At 36.3% G+C, this 21201-nt stretch overlaps 1 protein-coding gene across 2 annotated transcripts in view; it reads right to left on the reverse strand.

Annotated features, from left to right (window-relative positions):
- Positions 1 to 21201, reverse strand: part of MTHFD2L (methylenetetrahydrofolate dehydrogenase (NADP+ dependent) 2 like) — a 114773-nt gene that overhangs the window by 59333 nt on the left and 34239 nt on the right. For both annotated transcript variants that reach the window (XM_066281203.1, XM_066281202.1), the window contains exons 4-6: positions 16357 to 16509; positions 15065 to 15172; positions 320 to 412 (exon numbers count right to left, since the gene is read on the reverse strand). In XM_066281203.1, the coding sequence (XP_066137300.1) occupies positions 320 to 412; positions 15065 to 15172; positions 16357 to 16509 (354 nt within the window). The remainder of the gene's footprint in view (positions 1 to 319; positions 413 to 15064; positions 15173 to 16356; positions 16510 to 21201) is intronic.

Raw genomic sequence — 21201 nt, forward strand, 5'->3', positions numbered from 1 at the left:
GTTTCCTACCAGTATCCCGTAAGTCATTCATGTTGAGAAGCAATCATGTCTGCCAGAGGAACTGGCAAAGACACATCTGTTCCTGTGTTTAATCTGTCATTCCAAATGCTGTTCAGGTTTTCTATAAGTGACAAATGCTAACATAGGCACAATAATAAACCAAGATGATGGCTGCCAACAGACAGAATCCAGCTGATGGAATTTAATCATACATATCCCTAACTCTCCGATAAAGGAATTCTTACAGACATATCAGCAATTAGGACAGGAATTACTCTGCTAGTGATATTCCACCAAATAACACCCACTAAAGACTTACCTGCAGCTACTATGATAATATCTGCCAGCTGTGTATGGATCTTCAGTTGTTCTTTGGGGGTGTATCTGTGAGCTATTGTTACGGTGGCATCACCTGTATGCAGAAGAACTTCCATTAATAACTACTTAGCTTTTACATTCTAAGCATTAAAAAACTGCTTTGAAATGATTAATCACTTTACAAATTAAAGCTAGATAAGAAAATGTAGATGACCCATATTACTGTACCCTTCAACTGAGCACTGGGAAAGCAAGTAAGACCAGAGCAGGGTAGGTGCTGACCACCAGGGGAGAGCTATCAGTAGGATCCTAGAAACCCAGCATTTGAAAGTTCTGTATTGACAAGTGAATACACAGACACAGCAGTCACACATCAGCTTGATAATAAGATATATAAATATTGAAAACAGCAAGGTAAATGCACTAGGCAACATATTGTGACAGCACAGGATAGAGATTAATTCTCCCTCATCTTATCTTGGCAGCTGCCCCCTCTTGAGGAGGCAACAAAAAAGAGTTCCTAAAAGAGGTGATATACTTTATTAAGACAAAAGCATAAGTAGGTGCACACTAACCAGCGAAGAAAGAAAAAGGCATCCCAAACCAAAAGATTGCCAGGAAAAAATGACCGACTTTAAAATTACGTGTTTAGGAAATGATGAAAAAGTCTAGGCTTTAACAGAAAGTACTCACACATGCTTTAATAAAGTGGTGTATGAATAAGAGAGGCTAGCAGACAGAGGGATCCCAGTGGTTAGAGTGAGAGCCAAGGAAGAGGGGTGAGACAAAGAAAGGCGGAGAAGAGTGCAAAGGAAGGGTTTCTGGCGTGAACATGGTTGTGGGAAACAGTCTCTTCTCTCTTCCCTTCTTGGATAACATACAACTAGAAAACTGTACAAGCTCTATTAGAAAAACTAGAGGACAAATTTTCCACAGAATCTAACAACATGTGGTTCCCCAGGAGCAGCAGAGTTAGTTCATCCCATACAGGGAGAAAGGCAGCAGAGAAATGCAGAGAATAACAAGACAGCCAACCGCAAGGGATCTCTGAAGATAACTGCAAACATAGACTTCCTGAAGGTAAAAGATTTCCATGAAAATGCAAACATCTGTAGCCGATAGAACAAGAGGAAAGGCTGAGGAAGCCCTCTTGGACCCAGTGTAGTTCACAGCAGGTGGTGGCACAAAGACTCACACAGGGGAGCCATTTCAGCAGGAAGGCAGCCCTTTGCCTCTGTGAAGGTGGTGAAGGAGGAATCTGAAAGCTGCCCTCTCCCTCCTCTACACCCCTTAGAGAAGTATCTTGCCAACAGCAGATCCAAGAAATCCAATTCGTTCAGGAATAAGTAATTTATAAAAGCATTTGACAAAGCATTGAAAGTATACTATATAAGGTTAAACCCAAAAGGACATGGGTGATGATAGAACTGTTCAGATTTTACTGGTAGTTTAGATGACTCTATGCCTTTGTTTCAATTCATGGAACTATATACCAAAAAGAGTGAATTTTAATATATGCAATTTCTTAAGTAAATAAAAGGATACATTTAAAAGTGGCAGACTCAAGAAAAAGGCAAAAGAAAAAATTTAAAGAATTTACCAACGTACCAATAAGCTCAACAGCAAAATGTTGTTATGAAAAAGTTTAATATTATGATCAAACGTTATGTCAAAAATGTTTTAAATAAGAACCTAAAGTCACAAAAACTGGAGGAAAAGACTTGAATCCATACAAATTGACTTACAATGGTCAACGCTGACACACATTGCAATAAAATAGCTGAATTTTAAAGATTAAAAAAGAATCCTATAATAAACAAGGTAAAAATTCAAAGTTTTACATTTAACTTCAGAAACAGCAGAGCAATACCTGTAAGAGACTTATACAAAGAAATTGGGAGTCAAAGGTTTTTCTGTCCTTCAAGATTAAAGGATGCAAATAATTTTGAAATTGTACAAACTCTGGGAATATTGTTCCCATGAGTTTTTCCCAAGGAACATGATAAAAGAAAAAAAATACTGAGATGACTTTCAATCAACATCAAAATATCTTCTGGGTAACTCCACTTCCCTTGTTATTTACTTCTAAGTAAGTTTGACTAGAGAGAACCATGTGAAATATCAAAGTCATATTTAAACTTGATGGATCAGTTTCTGACCATGCTGACATCAAACCATGGAATGGTTTTCAGTAAACCCGATAATGATAGCAAAAGAGAGGTGAATCAAGGTACTTAACAGCAAATGTTTTCAAATAATGTCTCTGCCTCTTGACACCTGTTCCTGGTCCTGAGAGCTAGCTATTCTGTGTTAAAATAAAAAACAAATGTAGCCTGACTGGTGGTGATGCAGTAAATAGAGCATGAACCTGGGTTGCTGAGGTCCCAGGTTCTAAACCCTGAGATCACTGCCTTGAGCAAGGGTTTATCCAGCTTGAGTTCAGACTCACCAGCTTGAGTGTAGGATTGCCATCTTGAGCATGGGATCAAAGATATCCCATGGTTGCTAGCTTGAAGCCCAAGGTCACTGGCTTGAACAAGGGGTCACTGACTCAGCTGGGGCATCCCCATAAAGGCACTATAAGAAGCAATCATTGGACCCTGGCTGGCTGGATCCGTGGTAGAGCATCAGACTGGTATATGCATCTCTCAGGTTTAATTCCCAGTCAGGGCACACAGACCATCTGCTTCTCCACCCCTTCCCAACCCTTTTCCCCTCTCTCTCTTCCTGTCCCACAGCAATGGCTCAATTGGTTTGAGTGAGTTGGCCTTGGGCACTGAGAATGGCTCCGTGGCCTCAGCCTCAGATGCTAAAAAAAAAAAGGCTTCATTGCTTAGCAACAGAATGGTGGCCCCATATGGGCAGAGCATCACCATCTAGTGGGCTTGCCGGGTGGATCCTGGTTGGAGCACATGTGGGAGTCTGTCTCTCTGCCTCCCCTCCTCTCACTAAAAAAAAAAAAAGGGAGCAATCAATGTACAAATACATTGCTGTGACTATGAGTTGATGCTTCTCATCTCTCTCCCTCCCTCCTTTCTCTCTCTTCTCTTCTCTCTCTCTCTCTCTCTCTCTCTCTCTCTCTATGACACACACACACACACACACACACACACACAAATGGAGACAAAACCAGAAAACCAGTTTAGTCATATAAGCAAAGCTTAATTAATTTCTTTACCAAGGCTAATTTGACCTGGATCATGTCTTGCTTATGCCTTTGAAAATCATAAGCAAACCTTGAACTGTTTTCTAAGGTTGATATGAGGCAACCATTAACTAATTCCTTATTCTTTAAGAAAATTCTAATATTGAAATCAATCACTGTGAAGAATAAATACTCCCTGCTTTCTCACTGATACAAGCTGCTTTATAACAATGTACCCCTGCACCTCATTCCATGTTTTGATTTGAGAGCTCTGTTTGTAAACTATTTTATGGGGTGTACACAATAAATTTTTACTGAGTACTACTTTAGTGACTGACTGGCCTCACTTCTGTTATGGCTGAACTTGTGACACCTGCTAACTATATTCTTATTTAACCTCTCTTACTTGACATTGTGAAAATTCTTGTCATTCTTATTTTCAGTTCTGGTATCTCACTACTTTTCTTCAATGGATCCTTTAACTTGTTGCACATAATCCTTTCTACCTCCTTAGTTTTTTCCTGAGGATAGCTAATACTAACAAGTTGCAACAGCTACTCCATAGAATGATGCATATAAATGACCTTCAAATGATTTTTTTTCTCTGCTCAGTTTTATCTCCTTATTGCTCATATGATAACAGCCCTGGAAAAAACCTGATTTTTCCAACTATTACACAGGCACAGATTTTAAAATTTTTATAAGCAGAGCCTTTAGCAACTGCATTGTGCCCAGTACATTCCATCACATTTATAAGATACAGCAAGAATAAAAGACTGAGAACCTATCTCCTAGAATCTTAGTTCTGCTCAAAGGTATTAATTAATTGCTGGGCAAGGTACACTTCTTACTGTATAAAAGTCCACAGTAAATCAAGAATTGTCTACATGGAGCCACCTGAGTTCTCTAGACTATCATGACCTCTGTAATTCATGCAAAATTGTAGATTGTAGCAAAGAGTTGTTGACAACTAAGAGAGTGCTAATTTGAAGAAAATAATATTTGCTATTTAAAAATAAATAGCAAATGGCTGGGTGGCTCAGTGTATAAAGCATTGACCCAGAGCACGAGAGGTTGCAGGTTTGACCCCCAGTCAGGACATGTAGGAGACACAATCAATGAGTACACAACCAGATGGAACAATTAAGTGAAACTGCGAGTTTATGCTTCTCTCTCTCTCTCTCTCTCTCTCTCTCTTTCTCTTCCACCCCTGTTCTCACCCTTTCTCTCTCTCAAATCATTGGAAAAAAAATTTTTAAGAGCTAGAACAAATGATAAAATATGCTTTATTTTAGAGTATCAACTTTTTTGTTAGTATTGCCTAAATGAGTTTACTTTGGTGGACATTTCCAGTTCATGCCCTACCAATATTTATTCAATTATCAAGAAATAATCCCAGAACCATGCTAAGCAATGGAGATTCACAATTTTCTATTTTCATGTGAAAGCTAGATATGTAAATCAGAATAATAATTCAGTATGATAGGTTCCATACTAAAAGAAGGTATAGTGTTGGCACAGACCATTGTTATCTACTGTGGCTGACTGGGAACAGTTAAAGGTCTTAGAGAAGACAGATTTTTAAAATCATATTTTACTTTAAGATATTATTTATTGATTTTAGAGAGAGGAGTGGGGAGAGCGAAAAGCAGCAAGTCATAGTAGTTGCTGTACCTCGACCAGGAAAGCCCAGGGTTTTGAATGAGCGACCTCAGCATTGCAGATTGACACTTTATCCACGGTGTCACCACAGGTCAGAGAAGACAAATTTTGATGTAAGTAGAAATTTGTTTTGTTTCTACTTCAATCCCTCTATGTATTTCCCTCCCATCTTTTCCCACTGATAAGTGATTTTCCATAAAAACATGAGAAGGGCATATTATTTAGCCCAGACTGTTAGAAACTTCTTCCTTACAAGAGCCAAAGTCTACCATTTTGCAATGTTTATCATGATTATAGATCTATTTTCAATGGCAACAGGAAACAAGTCTCAACATCCTTTTCCATAAGGCAAAGTTTCAAAAACCTGCTTGTACCTGCATCAGCAGATAAAGCAAAACGGCAAACCCAATACGAGCTGGAATCTCATATGTGGGGTTTTCCTTTGTCACTTTCTCTAGATAAGGAAAAACTGAGTCATCCCAACACACTGACTCATACCATGGTCTGGTTTAAAAGGAAAAATCATTGAGAAAACTGCACGAAGGAAAACACATTGCTCATTAACAAAATAGCCCTTAGTGGATCTCAATACTGCACTCTCTTGCCTCTGAATTTCATGTACTGTACATTATCTATTCCAATGTCAGCTGTTTTTTCTGTATTAAATTGTTCAAATGATTTTGGATATTGTTACAAAGCACTCAGATCCAAGCCTTCTTCATGCTTTAAATGGGCCAAGCTTTAATACCTTTGTATCTGGTCAAGACCTGGCTGGTTTGATTTGCTATTTATTAGTCCTTCAGTTGTCTTCCCTACACTTTGGGCCAATCATCTCACTGAGATACACACACACACACACACACACACACATATACACACATACACACATATACACACACACATATTTACTTACTGATTTTAGTGAGAGCAGAAGAGCAGAGGTGGGGGGTAGAAAGAGAGACAGGGACATGGATCTGTTCCTGTATGTGCCCTGACCAGGGATCAAACCAACAGCCTCTGTGCTTCAGGATAATGCTCTAACCAAATGAGCCATCTGACCAGTGCCCAGCTGTCTCACTTTTAACTAGTCAAATATTGTTTCAAGTTTACTTTTTTAAAACATCTGGAGTTCCTTTGAGAGAAAGAGTATTAGGGAGGACTGACTGAATCCTGACCACCAGTGTCTGTAGATATTTTAAAAACCTGCCCAAATTTGGCCAAAAATTTAGATCATGGATACATTTATTCAAGAAGGACATTATTCAAATGAGCAAATACACATATAATAAAATTTTACATAGTAATAAGTTCTACAAAGGAAAGAGTGCAGAGTAAGTGAATAGAGTAATAGCATGGGTGGTACTTTGATCAGATCTTAGTAGTGGAGATGGTAAGATCATGGTGGCTAATGGATAAGACACAGGGTGTGAGAGAAAAAGAGAAGTCAAGGATAGCCTAAGCAACTGGGTGAAGTGACGATGATGCCACTTACTAAAAAGGGAAGACTGGGGAGTAAAATGAAGACTGCATGTGTACATGGTATGTTTTGAGATGTCTAGTGAGTGGCCATCCAAGTGGAGTGGTCAGCAGACAGTGGGTTACATGGGTCTAGCATGTAGGGGGATACAGATGGTATTTAAAGCTATAGAGCTAGAAAGGATCACCTAGGGAGTGGCTCAGGTGTAAAATCTGAAGCCCTAGGCTCAATCTTCTAAGCACTCAACCTCAACTCTGACAGCATTACAATCTCCTAGGTTTCAAAAAGTACTAATGCTCAAGTCCAACTTGTATTCTGATTTAATTGTTCTGTGTTGGGCTCAGTCAGCTATTTTTTAAAAGCCCCCAGATGATTCCAGTGGGGAGCTTGTTGAGAACCACTGGTTTAGATGTTGAGAAGAGGAGAATGACCCAAAAACAGAGAATGAGAAGAAATGTCTGATGAAATAAAAGAAACTCATGCCAGAGGTATCTCTAATCTGCGCTTAAACAATAAAAAAAAATAGCTCTAGAAAATCTGGCCACTTCATTAAACTTAACAGCATATTATAGACATTACTTAGTCCACCACATAGTTTCTTGATTATAAGGACCTGCATGGAGAAATTATTTTTTGGTTTAATATCAGCAAATGTTTTATTTATCCTGAACATGTGTTTATTTTTCATATTAAAGACACTTTATTAAAAAACTAGTAATTTTTTTTCCTACTAAAAAGCTCTCAGGATGAAATTAGTGACCCAATCACAATAAGTATAATTTATATTCAATTAAACAAATTCTCCAAATATATTCAGCACCAGTATATAAAAATCAATGTGCTTGTGACTGAGAATATATCCATGAATATTTGATAATATGTCCATCTAGCAGCAGCCTTATTCTTGGCTGCATTTTAGCTCCAGCCTTGCTTTTCATTTTTCTTAACTATTTCTCACTTGCATTGTTTTAGATATTGCTGTTGCCCACCTTAAATATGTTTTAGAATAAGTTTACTCTAGTAGCTAATATGTATTGAGTACTTACTAGATGTAAACACTAGTTCTTTAGAGGTATTAGCACATTTATTTCTCCCAAGAACCTCATGTGTGCTTGTCTCCCAGAGAGATGCAGACACAGATGTGAACTCTGGCGGCATGACCCACAGAGCCTACGCTCCTCGGCACCAGGCTTTCCTGTTCTAGCAGCCAGTCTTCACCAATCCAGACCACAACTATGGTATGAACAACTTGGCAGTTATAAATGAAAATATGGGTTTTAATATGTTTTTAGGATTATTCTCCTATTAATAGGAGTGAAATGTGTTAATCAACCGCATGAATCCAATCCCCAAGTGACCGAATGCTCCATGGTACCAAATTGCCAGGTCAGGGTCGATAGTAATATTTATAATTGCAAAACAGATTTTAAGCTATATAAATAAAAAACACTAACTAAAATTTAAAACCACATGACCCTCCTGATGTCTATCCAAAGCGAGCCAGCCAGCTCAGCCACGGGACAGGGGCAAGCAAAAGCAAAAGCCAAAGTGTTGCTCTTTCCTTCCCACTTGTTTTGACTAAAAGGTATATATGTACAGGGTCTGTTTGTTAAAGATTTAACTTTTGTAATTATTCCTGCTTTTCAAGATTAATGTATGAAATAAATACAAATACATATCGTTATATATAGATATTGTTTTGGGGTTAAAACAACAAACTTCCAGGGTCAAATACGAATACTATTACGTATTCTCTCAGAGAGCCACAGTGCTTACTATATTACCACAGTACAGCCTCTGGGAACCATCACAGTTAATTTATGTTTGATTTTATTTCATCTCAATTTCTCACACCAATTTGACCAATTCCTTTCCCCTTTTTAAAAAATTAAAACCTATATAAAATCTTGTAGTACATTTGTGTTCCTAATAATACAGCTTAGGAATATCATTTTAAAATTTTTATGATATCCTTGATCTACAAATAAGGTAAACTTATTCATTTATTTATTGTACAAACACTTTTTGGACTGTTAGATGTTGAAAATAAAATGGGCAGAAACATAATCTGATCTTTGCTCTTGTTAATTGCCAAGTTAGTGTGCAAACATTAATCAAATAATGACACAAACAAATGACAATCACAATAATGTTGAGAAGTTCTTCACTATGTCTATAGTGGTGTATGTGAGAAGGCTGGGAGGGATTATCAGAGAAGCCTGCTAAAGAAGTTCCATGTGATCTGAGATATAACGGATGAATAGGAGGGAACACTCACTATTTGGGATGCTGACGGGTGATATAGGTAAAAGGTTAAATCACAACCGTGATGAGGGGAGGGGCAGATGGATGCAGCACTGGGAAGTCCTAAGGGTGTTAAGAAATATTCCCACAGGGAAACAGAAAGAAAAAGTCCTTAGAAATTTCTAATAACTTCAAGTAGAAGATATTTTTATTTTGCCTGTGAGGTGAGATTTTTTTAGTTTGAAGTGAAATATAGTAACAGAAGGTAAATAATAAAAGCATCCCATTACAACACACAGTAGACCCCCCCAAAAAAACACAAAAAGGTATAACATTCATATAGAACAATAATTAGAAATAATTCATCCTTTCCTTCAATTAATTATAGAAAGCTCTACTCCTTTGCAGCACTGTGCACAATTACAATGATTAATCATTCATACTTAATTGTTTACTGACCATCTTTCCTACTAGACTGTAAGCTTAAGAGAACAGGGCAATGTCTGACTTATTCACCATAATATGCCCATGCTTAGTGACAAAGAAATTAGTCCATCTGTAAGAATACAGCATTACATGTCAGCAGCTCAAGGGAAAAATAAAAAAAAAAGTTAGTCTAAACAAAATGATAGACGCTAGATATTTTACTGGAAAAACACTGTAACCTCTTTCAATTAATGCCAATAGCAACAACTCGCCCTCCCTTCCAGGGTCCTGAGGTCTCCTCTCCCCTTCTTTATGGTCAGAAGGCACTTTCCTCCACTGTGACCTGATTCTTGGGGAAAAATGACTTAAGTAATACTTCTGTATAAAGGCCTATAATTTAAAAATATTAAGAAATTAGTGTGTGGTAAGTATCTAGCTATTTCTCTCCCTCCTCCCGATCCTCCCTTCTATATAAGAATTGTTCAATAAATCACAATGTTTTATTTTAAAACCCTTGCCTGTAGTTTTATTTTCTATAATACTGGCACAGCAGTTGGCACTTAGGAGACGCTAAATAAACTTTTATTAATTGACTAGTTGCATTATTTCATACCAAGCACTGTGCTAAATAAATTTCAGAGATATAAAGAAGCCTAAAACAAGATATTTGTTTTTGAGAATTTCACATTCCCCATGAATGCAGGAAAGTGGACCAGGTAGATAATCAATATGCAATAGGACTAGTATTGTATTGGCAGCATATACAATGTGCAAAACTTAGCAGATTTTGGCTACATCTTGAAAGTTGGGTGGGTGCTGAGAGGAACGCTGGCGAGTGGTGGGAGATGATATTGCAGGCACAGGGAACAGGGTCTACAAGGACAAGAGGCACAGGAGGGACGTGTCCCGGGAGAACAACGTGTAGTTCTGCAGGGCTTCAGCATAAGGAACCCGAGGGTGACAGGAGGAATGGCTGAAAGATAGATTGGAGCTGAACCCAATACCCTTCTGCAGGGCTTCAGCATAAGGAACCCGACGGTGACAGGAGGAATGGCTGAAAGATAGATTGGAGCTGAACCCAATACCCTTCTGCAGGGCTTCAGCATAAGGAACCCGACGGTGACAGGAGGAATGGCTGAAAGATAGGTTGGAGCTGAACCCAATACCCTTACAAGTGATACCTGAACAATCAAGCTTATAGATTTAGAAAGGTTGGAGCCAAACCCAAAATCCTTACAAGTGACATCTGAACAATCAGGCTTATAGATTTAGAAAGGGATGCCTTGTGCTGGTAATAAAATACATGCCTCAGAGGGCCTGGTGAAAGAAAATGAAAGGGAATGAGAAAGATATGGACTTAAATTTTCATTTTAAATAATGTTTAATGTTACTTTCAACAGTGTAATAGTCCCAGTTATTTTTTGTGCGAATATATATTTTCTAAGTACAGTGTTTTTCAGGTCCTAGCTGGCTGAATTTAGGAGATGCTGAAAATGAAACAACATTCTTGCTATGCAGCTGCAGCTGATAAAATGAAACTAGAACAAGAATTTGGTTTTTGTTCTTTTTTTCATTATGCCAACTCCAAGCACAATTCAGTAAAATCTAATCAATATAGAAGCATCACAAAACATAATATCATAATATCTCAACATGAGGACTTTTAACTTAGGGGTCACGGGATGGGAGGAGCAGAGACCAAATGTCATCCATCCTTCCTGCCCCAGTTTGGCAATGACTCATTCTTCAGTGGCAGCAAATATCCCACTCCACTCCACTGCCAAGGTTGAGTCTCAGTAGTGATCGCTTTTCATCACTCTTGCATGTCCAGTCATTCCTATTTGGCTCTTCTCTTTGAAATCCTAGAATGTCTGACGCTACCTGGCACTGGGCTGAGCTTAATCACATATACCACACATATCACAGTACACTGCCTCAAACATCCATTCCTGTTATTACTACCTGAAGGCACCACTTATAAGTGGGAATAATGCTCTTTGCCTGGAAAACTGTTCATTTTCACATCTAGAACCAATTTTCACAAAGGAAAGGCAATCTACTAGCAAAATATCTTGTGATTTTCCATTTATATAGGATGTCCCTCGAATCAAAAATACCTGATATACAGAAGTAGTGCTCTGAAAAACACAGTGCCCAAAGATGAACTCTGAGGATGCAGACTACGTCTTTTTGTTCACCGTGCCCCAGTGTTTCAGTGAGAATAAGCACCAAGTGCATGTTGCCTGAATGAAATCAAGAACATCCCTGGGTTCACAGAACTGCAAGCAAAGTCAGCTGGTTGCTGGCTTTTTTAAAATGCTCTTTAAAAAAAGTCCCAGCATCAACATCACTGCAATGATACAAACACCTTTTCGTTAACGGAGGTACATGTAAACCATCCTGTAGTGATTTACAGGGATCTGTTTAGATGAGATGTCCTGCATTAAAATATAAAAAATATGCAGAAAGAAACTTGCTAATTCTCTAAAAGAATCTGAAATAAAATCATATTCTGTATTCCTTTGGTGACAGAATTATGTTTTGATCATTATGGAACTTTGTTATCTTGAAGGAAAAAAAACATTTTAGAGAAATTACAGAACTTTCCTCTCACTCCCTTATGGTCAAGTTAAATAAAATAAAGACATTGTGCTAAAAGAAGATGGTATTCCCTTTTCATTCTGAAAGAAAGGTAAACTGGGTAGGTTTTTATCTACATAGAAGTTAAAAGAGTACGCCATGATCTATGGGTGGTCCCCATGGGACTCAGACAGTAAGCAGTGGGGCTCAGGACAAGAGACTCCCTACTGTCAGTCTCTTTATGTTCCCCAGTTAACCCTGGCTTCCCTAAGCAACTAGAATGTTTGCATAAGGATGCCAAATTTTATTTCATGCCATTGAATATTTATCATTTAAATCACACATACCTATATATCATGTCCACCATTATCATCAAGTCTATAAGCTCTAGAGGACAGAAAATCTTCTCTCACTGTCTCACTCCATAGTGGCTCTAATGCCATGTCCTCTACAAAGCCTTCTATGAGGATATGTCCTCAGTAGAAGGGGTTCGCCCTGTGATATCTGCTGCATTGAGTACCAGCACCACCCACTTATCTCAAGATTTTAGCACATTCTAAGTCCTTGAAATATTTCAAGCCCTTGAAGAATAAAAAGAAGCTTTTTTTTCCACAAAATAGTATGGATCCATGTCCTAAATAATTAAGAATAAAAACTAGCCAGGAGTAGACACATATTAATCAAGCTAAATTATAGTATGACATTTCTTTTCCTAGTGCAATTATCTTTGGCTTTAAGACACAATGAATCATTAAGGTTCTGAATCTCTTCTGGTAAAGAAATACAACGTGAGTTGAGTGCCTAACAGTGTCAATGTAATCAGAACAAGTTCTATGGATATGAATTGGCCAAGTTAAGCCTCCATCATTATTTCTATTAGCTAACAATGCACATGTAGTTATTACATATAATTACTACTCTACCAGACATGGACATTCAAAATATTAACTTTCCCACATGACTCCAAATCTTCAGTAAGTAGCTCTCAACAATTCATTATATTAATCATATATGTTAGCACATTCCTATTAAATATGCATGAGATTAAACACCACTCATGTTACAAACTATCCAACATCATTTTTAATATAATTTATTACCTTTTAGATACAGTAATTATAACAGCACCTAGATACTGCTATAATAAGTATAAATGTAAATACCTGGTTTGTAAGTAACCAGTACTATATAACTAATTCCACTTTAATTCAATTTTTGGCATGTATCAAGTGATAATATTTTATAACAAAAACTATAAAATATTTATAAAGTTCATATGTTTTCTGACATAGGAATGTCTAATATAAAATTACATGAATAAAAGATAAATTAATTTTCTTAGGCTTAGGTACAAATAATTCAAAATTAAAATTTATCAAGAAATTAGCATACAATTTATTGATATCTATAAGAAAAAGTATCCCACAAATTATGATTTGGAGTATTACGATGGCATATTTCTAACCAAATACTTTACAGGCTTTATAAATTCTACATTTATGTAATTTATTACAACAAAGACTAGATTTAATCCAAAATAAACAAACATAAAACAAATCAGAAAAATAACCTCTCAAATGAAGGTGAAAAAGACATCATTAATCTTGGATCATATTACTCTAAACTTTCTGATTAGTACGGCCACAGATTATTAACCTGAGCATAATAATGGAGTTAATAGTAATAGCTACAGTTCACAAGTACTCACGAACTTACTTAACTGACTGTATCATTTAATTTTCACAATAATTCAGTGAAGGAAATACTACTGTTATATGCATTTCACAGACGAGGGAAGTGGAAGCTTACACAGATTGAATGACATTCCCGGGAAATGGGCTCGGCAAGAGAGGTTCGGACCCAAGTTTCCCTTCCTAACCACACGGTCAGCACTCAGCTCCCAGCTCTGATTTACTGCCTCCCTGTGCAGCCTTGGGGAAGCTGCCTGAAGTCTCTCAAGGTCATTTCCTTTAGATGCAAAATACAAATAATATTGATTTAGGCCAGAATTGAGAATAAATAAGAAAGTTTATGAGAAAGTGCTGGACAAGACATGCAGCTTTGTTACTGTTATGTTTTGATGAGATCAAATGAAATGTTGAAAATGAGAAAAACTGCTTATTAGCTCTTGGTTAGGATTTTCCAATCAAAATAGTTTACCTACTAAAATTCTCTGGTTGTTTCACCTTGCTTAACAGAGACTATTATATAAAGGCAAATATTACTCAATATTTTTAATGTACCTTAAGAAATAGATAGGATAAGCTCTAAAACATTAAGGTAGAAGTGAGTAATAAAACTAGAAATGTAACTTTGTAGATGGTTACCATGAAAACTGTGTTCATACCACCAGATCTGGCCTTTCAAAACTAAGGCTTTTTAAAGTTACCTGGAGTCAATATCAGGCACTAATTTACTTTGACCCACATACACATTTTGATTTGTGGCAATATCTAAATCCTTAGGCCCAGGAAGGAAAAACAGTATTCAAAAGTCCCATCATTTATCATTTTAGATAAGTAATGTTATATCATTGGGCTTTTTTACAGGGCTTTGTAGCTTAAAAAAATATTTCATATGCATTATATCAATTTAGATTCTAAAACAGTTATTGGAAAATTTGAGTTCAGAAAACTGAAATTCATCAAGGTTAATAAGAAATCTATATCTCTCTATATTAGTGTTATGTGTGTGTGTGAGCATGCAGATGTCTCTCATATGATTTTTATGTACCTATTAGCTTCCCACTTTTATTAATGTCTATGTTGTTAATAATTTCAAGAAAGTCTATTTAGCTCAAAGAGGAAATAGAAACAAAGCAGCCACATATTTCCAATAATTCCTTTATTTACTTTCAAGGTGCCCATGTCATTAGATGAGGAATAAAGAAAATCTCCATTTGCATAAACCTACAAATATGCTAAGTCACAATTTCACACCTCTAGATTTGATGATTTTAAGAAAAAAATTGGGAGGGGGAGGGGCATAAAGAAAACCAAATATTGATAAAAGGTGACTAAGGACAATCTGATTTTGGGTGATGGGTATGCAATGTAATCGAATGTCCTAATGATCTGGAGATGTTTTCTCTAAATCTATGTACTCTAGTTGACCAATGTCACCCCATTAAAATTAATTGTCTAAATAAAAATTAAAAAACAAATAAGTAAGAAAACTGTAAAGGTATATAGACCCACCAGGGCCGCACCTACCTCCCGGCCGTTCATGGTCTCCGTCAGTGTGTAAGAGCATGGCAATGGGCATCCCCACATTCTTGGATCTTCCAACCACAACCACATTTTTTCCAAATGTTTCAATTCCTTAAAACATAGAGTTTGATTTAAATAATCAACAGCAAAAAGCAAGTAAACATTTGAACAACTAACTGAAACATTTCTTTAAAAACTTCTAATTAAATTGGAATTATTCTGTGACTTGTCTATAATGTGTCCACATTCATTATTTATAAATATTTACTTTTATACCTCTGGGATTTGTCACTTCCTCTACGATTATGTTCTCATAAAAAAATCACAAGTATTTTCAAGTTGGCATTAAATTATTTTTAAATATTGAGATTCACATGAAAAGTTGGAAATACAAAGACTTAAAATATAATAACTGCTAATTACAAAGTCAGCAAAGTACAACAATATCAAGTTAATTGGCAATCACACTTCAAGCACAACTGGGACAAAATGAAGTGGGAAAAATAGTATTTCCCACAAAGCTCACACACTTTACTCCATAAGAGAGAAGCACTAAACTTAGGGACTTAAAAAGTTATGAAAGATAAAACTTGCCAATTTAACACATTTTACCTCTTTTGTGCATAGTTTCTTCATACGAAAAACAAAAAAGTTAGAATGAAGGGTTTTTATTCTAAATGTTAACATTCTAAGAGTATAAATTCTATGATCTGCTTTCTCTTGGACATTTTATCTTTCAATTAGAAAACAGCAGACTAGACAGGAGAAGATGCTGTTAGAAATGGAAGTCACAATGGTGGAGACAGGAGCACCATCAATGCAAAAGGCACTATAGGGTCTATTAGTGTAGAAGCAAACATCTCTACACACCTGCGAGAGCTTTACATATAATATTTAGAGCACATTTCAAGAGTAAATGTTTGTAATGAAAACCTAGGACATTAGAGATGATTCAAATATGTTCAGCACATTCTGTTGTTAAAGTTAATGAAAAATATAGTACATTTTAGAAAAGGTACATCAAAATACATTGTTTTTAGTTTAAAAGTAGGAAGGCAAACCTACTATTAGAAAATTCACTCCCTACAAAATTCAAGAGCAGTTACTTATACCCCAGTTTGTTTTATTTTGGTTTATTTCTTGACATATATAACTTTATTTCTTTCGACAGATTGAAGCTTTAGGGCTTATGATTTTTTTTTTTCTCAATGTGACTGAGACAGTTCCATGAGGCAGTGCACAAATGCTCGGTTTGGCACTTAGCACCCCCATCCTGTGGGCCACAAGTTACCAACCTGTCCTTTTGATTATTTCCCAAACAGCACTGGCAGTGGCAGGTATGAGAGAATGCTGATCAAGGCACAGTCTTCCAATATTAATAATATGAAATCCATCCACATCTTTTTCGGGGACAATTCCATTGCATACTGTTCGCTCATCCACATGGTCTGAAAAGTAAATAAACTTGTTTTAATTTTACAATTGTTTTTCATTTGGAAGTCTGTAGTGAGGACCTACAGCCAGATCACTTATGACTTAGCCCCAGTATAGGTGTAAAATCATTATTCAATTCTTTTTCTTGACATCAAAATTATAAAACAACGTGCTTTCTGGCTGCATTTCACTGCTATAAGAGAAGAGTCAAGCAGAGGACCAGAAGTGGCTAGCCCACTGAAAGGAAAAGTCTGTAAAATAAAATGCTACTAATGAGATCTGGGAACACTCTGGTGATAAGTCTTTGCCTCAGTAAGTTTGTATATTAAAGTCTATGTTTTTACTACACATTTCCACAAATAGGCTTTCATTAAATATTTCTAGCATACAGGTTAAAAGGACTTTGTGTTAAAAATAGTCATAACATCATTAGTAACTACTTTCATCCCAAATGACATAACAAAAAAAGCAAATATTACATAGACACACATACACACACACACACACACATACACGCACACATCATTTCCCTAAAGCACTAGTACATTGAAATCCAAAATATCATTCTGGTTTTCTATGTGAAAGAAAAAGAATGTAACTCAACTAGTGAATTAATCAAATGAGATATGAGACACCAATCATCCCATTTGAAAAGTAGTAAGTATAGAAATATAAAATAGGCTCTTACTACTACTCTACGCATAGTAGCTTAGCTCACCCTAAATCCAACAATTAACCTATATGCCTAATATATTAAAATAAACATACATTTGCTACACAAAATTTCTTTGTCCACTACACTCTGACATAATTTTTAAAAACACTGAAGACCAAGTTTAAATTGTTTCAAAAGATCCATGCCTTGCACCTTAGATATTTGGTGTTGTAAAAGTGACACTACTGCCACCTTATTTTAAATAGATCGAATTTGTCATCATTAGACTACTAAAGTCCTTTACATATATATAAGTAGTTATTTGTATATGAATAGAAAATAGAAATAGGGTGTTTGCAATGTATCTCTAAGGAATAGTTTTTCACTTTCAAGAATTCTGTTCATTCTAAGCCCTGGCCAGGTAGTTCATTTGGTTAGAACATCATCCCTCTACATCAGGGTTGTGGGTTTGGCCACCCAGTCAAGGCACATACAAGAATAACCAATGAATGCATAAATAAGTGGAACAAATCAATATTTCTCTTTCTCTCTTAAATCAATAAAAAAAGAATTCTTTTTATTCTATAATGTTCTAGAAGAGTAAAGACTCCATCTGTTTTCTCTGAAGTTAGAAGATAATTATATAGATTCTAGAAAAACTTTATAAAAATTACATTTTTAATTTACTATTTGAGGACAAAAAAGTTCTCCTTTTTTCAGTCTGGATGATGATTATGGTCATGGTGATAATGTTGATAATTCATTTTTTCAACACTTACCACTCATGCAGAAGGTTCAAGCCATTGATATATTTTTAAAACAAAATCAAAAGCTTTGTAAATAAAAAAAAAGAAACCACTATATTTGAAATCCTCATTATTGAGCCAGGACTTAAATTGGATAATCTCTAAATTAAAAACTCACTAATGTAATGTATGAACTAGCCATTGACTGAAAGAACTTAACAAAGGCTCTTTTGTAGATTTTGAGAGCCTTCTCCTTACACTGAATTTTCTCAACTGGTCTGTACTGTTTCATTCATTAAAAATAACACTAAGTTGTAATAAATAATTCATTTCACACAATAGCTGAAATAGTAAAGAAGAAATATAAGCATCTGAAAATTTGGCGGGAAGCACTAGACAATGGTAATTACAGACCTGTCCTCTTACGTGCCTCTTAACCTTAAACTCAGATTACCACTTAGAACAACTTTGCCTTCAGTTAATTAGATAATAGTTGTTTCAAAGACAGATGTGTGGCCATATAAAAGGTTTCAGGTAGAAAACACATGAAAACTGATTTTTCATGTACTGGTTATTTAATCTAAAAGGATAAGAGCTTATAGGAGTAGGTTAAAAATGTTTACATCATAAAAATCAAGGAAACCAATTTGTACATCATTTTTATGTATCTCTATGTTAATTCAATAGGGGATTAAATCTCACCTACATCCTCAGCCCAGAGAGATGTACTTTAAAATTTTTTTTTTTATTTTAGAGAAATCAAGGAAGGTCGAAAGAGAGAGACATCAATCTGTTGTTCCACTTATTTATGCACTCATTTGGTTGATTCTTATATGTGCCCTGACCAGGAATCAGACCCACAACTTGGCCTATCAGAACAATGCTCTAACCAACTGAGGCTAACCAAATGCTCTTACCAAATGCTATTAGCAAGTCAGGGCTAGAGAAATGTACCTTTTATTATGAAACATCAGTATACGACAACAATGTGAATTAGTATACCTTACATTTAAATAGTGCTTTACAATGTTCATGCTACCATCACATCAGTTTTCCCTTTGATCTTCATAGCAAATGAGGACTAAGACAGAAAAGATATTATCTTTATTTTAAAGGTGAAGTTCAAAAAGTTTGAGACTCAAGTTAATCTCAAACAACTACTAAGAGGAGGACCCAGAACTCAAATCCACATCTTTTTGCCCCAAGACCAGTTTTTCTTCTGTATTATATAAAAATCCAAAATATTAAGCATCTTAAATACCACTCAAAATTTAAAATTAGAGAAGTTTCACCTCCATCCCTTCTAATCAACACATTTGACAATTCTAAAATATCCCAATGAATATAATATAGTGTTTCTTCTAGGCCTCCAAATATAATACTGTTCCTTGATTGACTAATATGTGTCTAAACACATGTACCAAACATTTTATAAGTAATACCACCTTTTGTTTTATGAGTAAGAGAAATAAATTCATTTCGTGCTTTCGACTGACTGCTACTGAAAGTCCCCAAAGATTTGCAAAGATGAAACAATCATGGAGACTCAATAGCATCAATTTTTTTCCCACAACAATTCATAATTTGCCAGCAAACAGCTAACCACTTAATATCCCACTCAAATAAATGGGAAAACTGTCAATATTCATTTTGTAAGTGTGTGTTGTCCCCTTCTATTTAATATCAGAAGAAGTCATTAAATTACACCAGAAAAATAAGTCATCAAATTAAATCCAAAACACTGCAATAGAGCAGCTCAGCGAATGTCTTGAGGGACACACTGTAGAACTATAGCCTTCAATATATATTTATGTGATATATTTATAATATATTTAATTGCCATGGACAAGAAAAAGAAATAAAAAAGGACCAAAACAAATTACTGGTTTATTTTCCACCCAAAGATTTTTGTCTTATTAAAAAGTACCTTTTCCCTGGCCGGTTGGCTCAGTGGTAGAGCATCGGCCTGGCGTGCAGAAGTCCCGGGTTCGATTCCCGGCCAGGGCACACAGGAGAAGCGCCCATCTGCTTCTCTACCCCTCCCCCTCTTCTTCCTTTCTGTCTCTCTCTCTTCCTCTCCCGCAGCCGAGGCTCCATTGGAGCAAAGATGGCCCGGGCACTGAGGATGGCTCTGTGGCCTCTGCCTCAGGCGCTAGGATGGCTCTGGATGCAACAGAGCGACACTCCAGAGGGGCAGAGCATCACCCCTGGTGGGCATGCTGGGTGGATCCCGGTCGGGCGCATGCGGGAGTCTGTCTGACTGCCTCCCCGTTTCCAGCTTTGGAAAAATGCAAAAAAAAAAAAAAAAAAAAAGTACCTTTTTGCACCTCCCAAATGCCTGTTGGTAAGTGCAAGCTCATTAACATAGTAAATACTATATTCTTCAGTTTGATTATATCTTTTCCCGTTTTCTCCCTTCAAGTGTTTCATCCCTTTTCCAGTTATCATCACAGATTTGAAGCTCTAGTCACACCAAGCTGTGTCCCATATCCATGCTCTCACCATTGATTTTTACATTTCTGTGCTATTGATCATGATTATTTTTCCATCCCTAATGCCTTCCTCCCTGTTCTTTCACACTCAATTTATTTTTCAATTCATTGACCTTTTGCTACCTGTTTGATCATCAAAAATTGAAGTGATACTTTTTTCCCCTCTGCTCTTCCATAGTAACTACTATAAAAAGCCCTTAGACCATTTGTTTAGTTAGTGGATCACATTAGTTATTTAATTATATCTTCACTCCATACAATCTGTTCACAAAATAGCAGGGCTTTTATTTTTGAAATGCATGTCTGAACACACCATTTTTCTCAAAACTCTGCTCATCTTACCATTCCTCCAACATATCATCCAACCTTGGCTATCTCTCTTCTGTTTGTTGGAAGACTCTTCCAAAAAAAAAAATCACTTTGGCTAAATCCTTCTCAAGTCTTTGCTTAAATTCCACATTCCTTGTAAGGACTATTTCAACCCCTGGACCAAGCTTCTCACAAAAAAGCAACTGCAAACAGTAGAAAAATTATATATAAAAAACAACTACAATCCCGGACGAGCCCCCCCCCCCAAAAAAAAACACAACAACTACGTATCTGGAAACCCTGGAGAGTCACTAAAAGTAGAGATCTGGAGGAGAGTGGATATCTGAAGGGAATGTCACTGAAAGAATTTCCCATTTTGGAGGCTTTCCGAGACACAGAACAGTTGGAGTTTGGATAGAAATCTGCAGTCTTATTTACATAAAGAATCAAAGGACAAATTTTGGGCAACTATAGCATTTGGAAATTTAAAAAATATATCCAAGA

The sequence above is a fragment of the Saccopteryx bilineata genome, chromosome 5 (genome assembly GCF_036850765.1).
Source record: "Saccopteryx bilineata isolate mSacBil1 chromosome 5, mSacBil1_pri_phased_curated, whole genome shotgun sequence".
NCBI classification, from domain to species: domain Eukaryota; kingdom Metazoa; phylum Chordata; class Mammalia; order Chiroptera; family Emballonuridae; genus Saccopteryx; species Saccopteryx bilineata.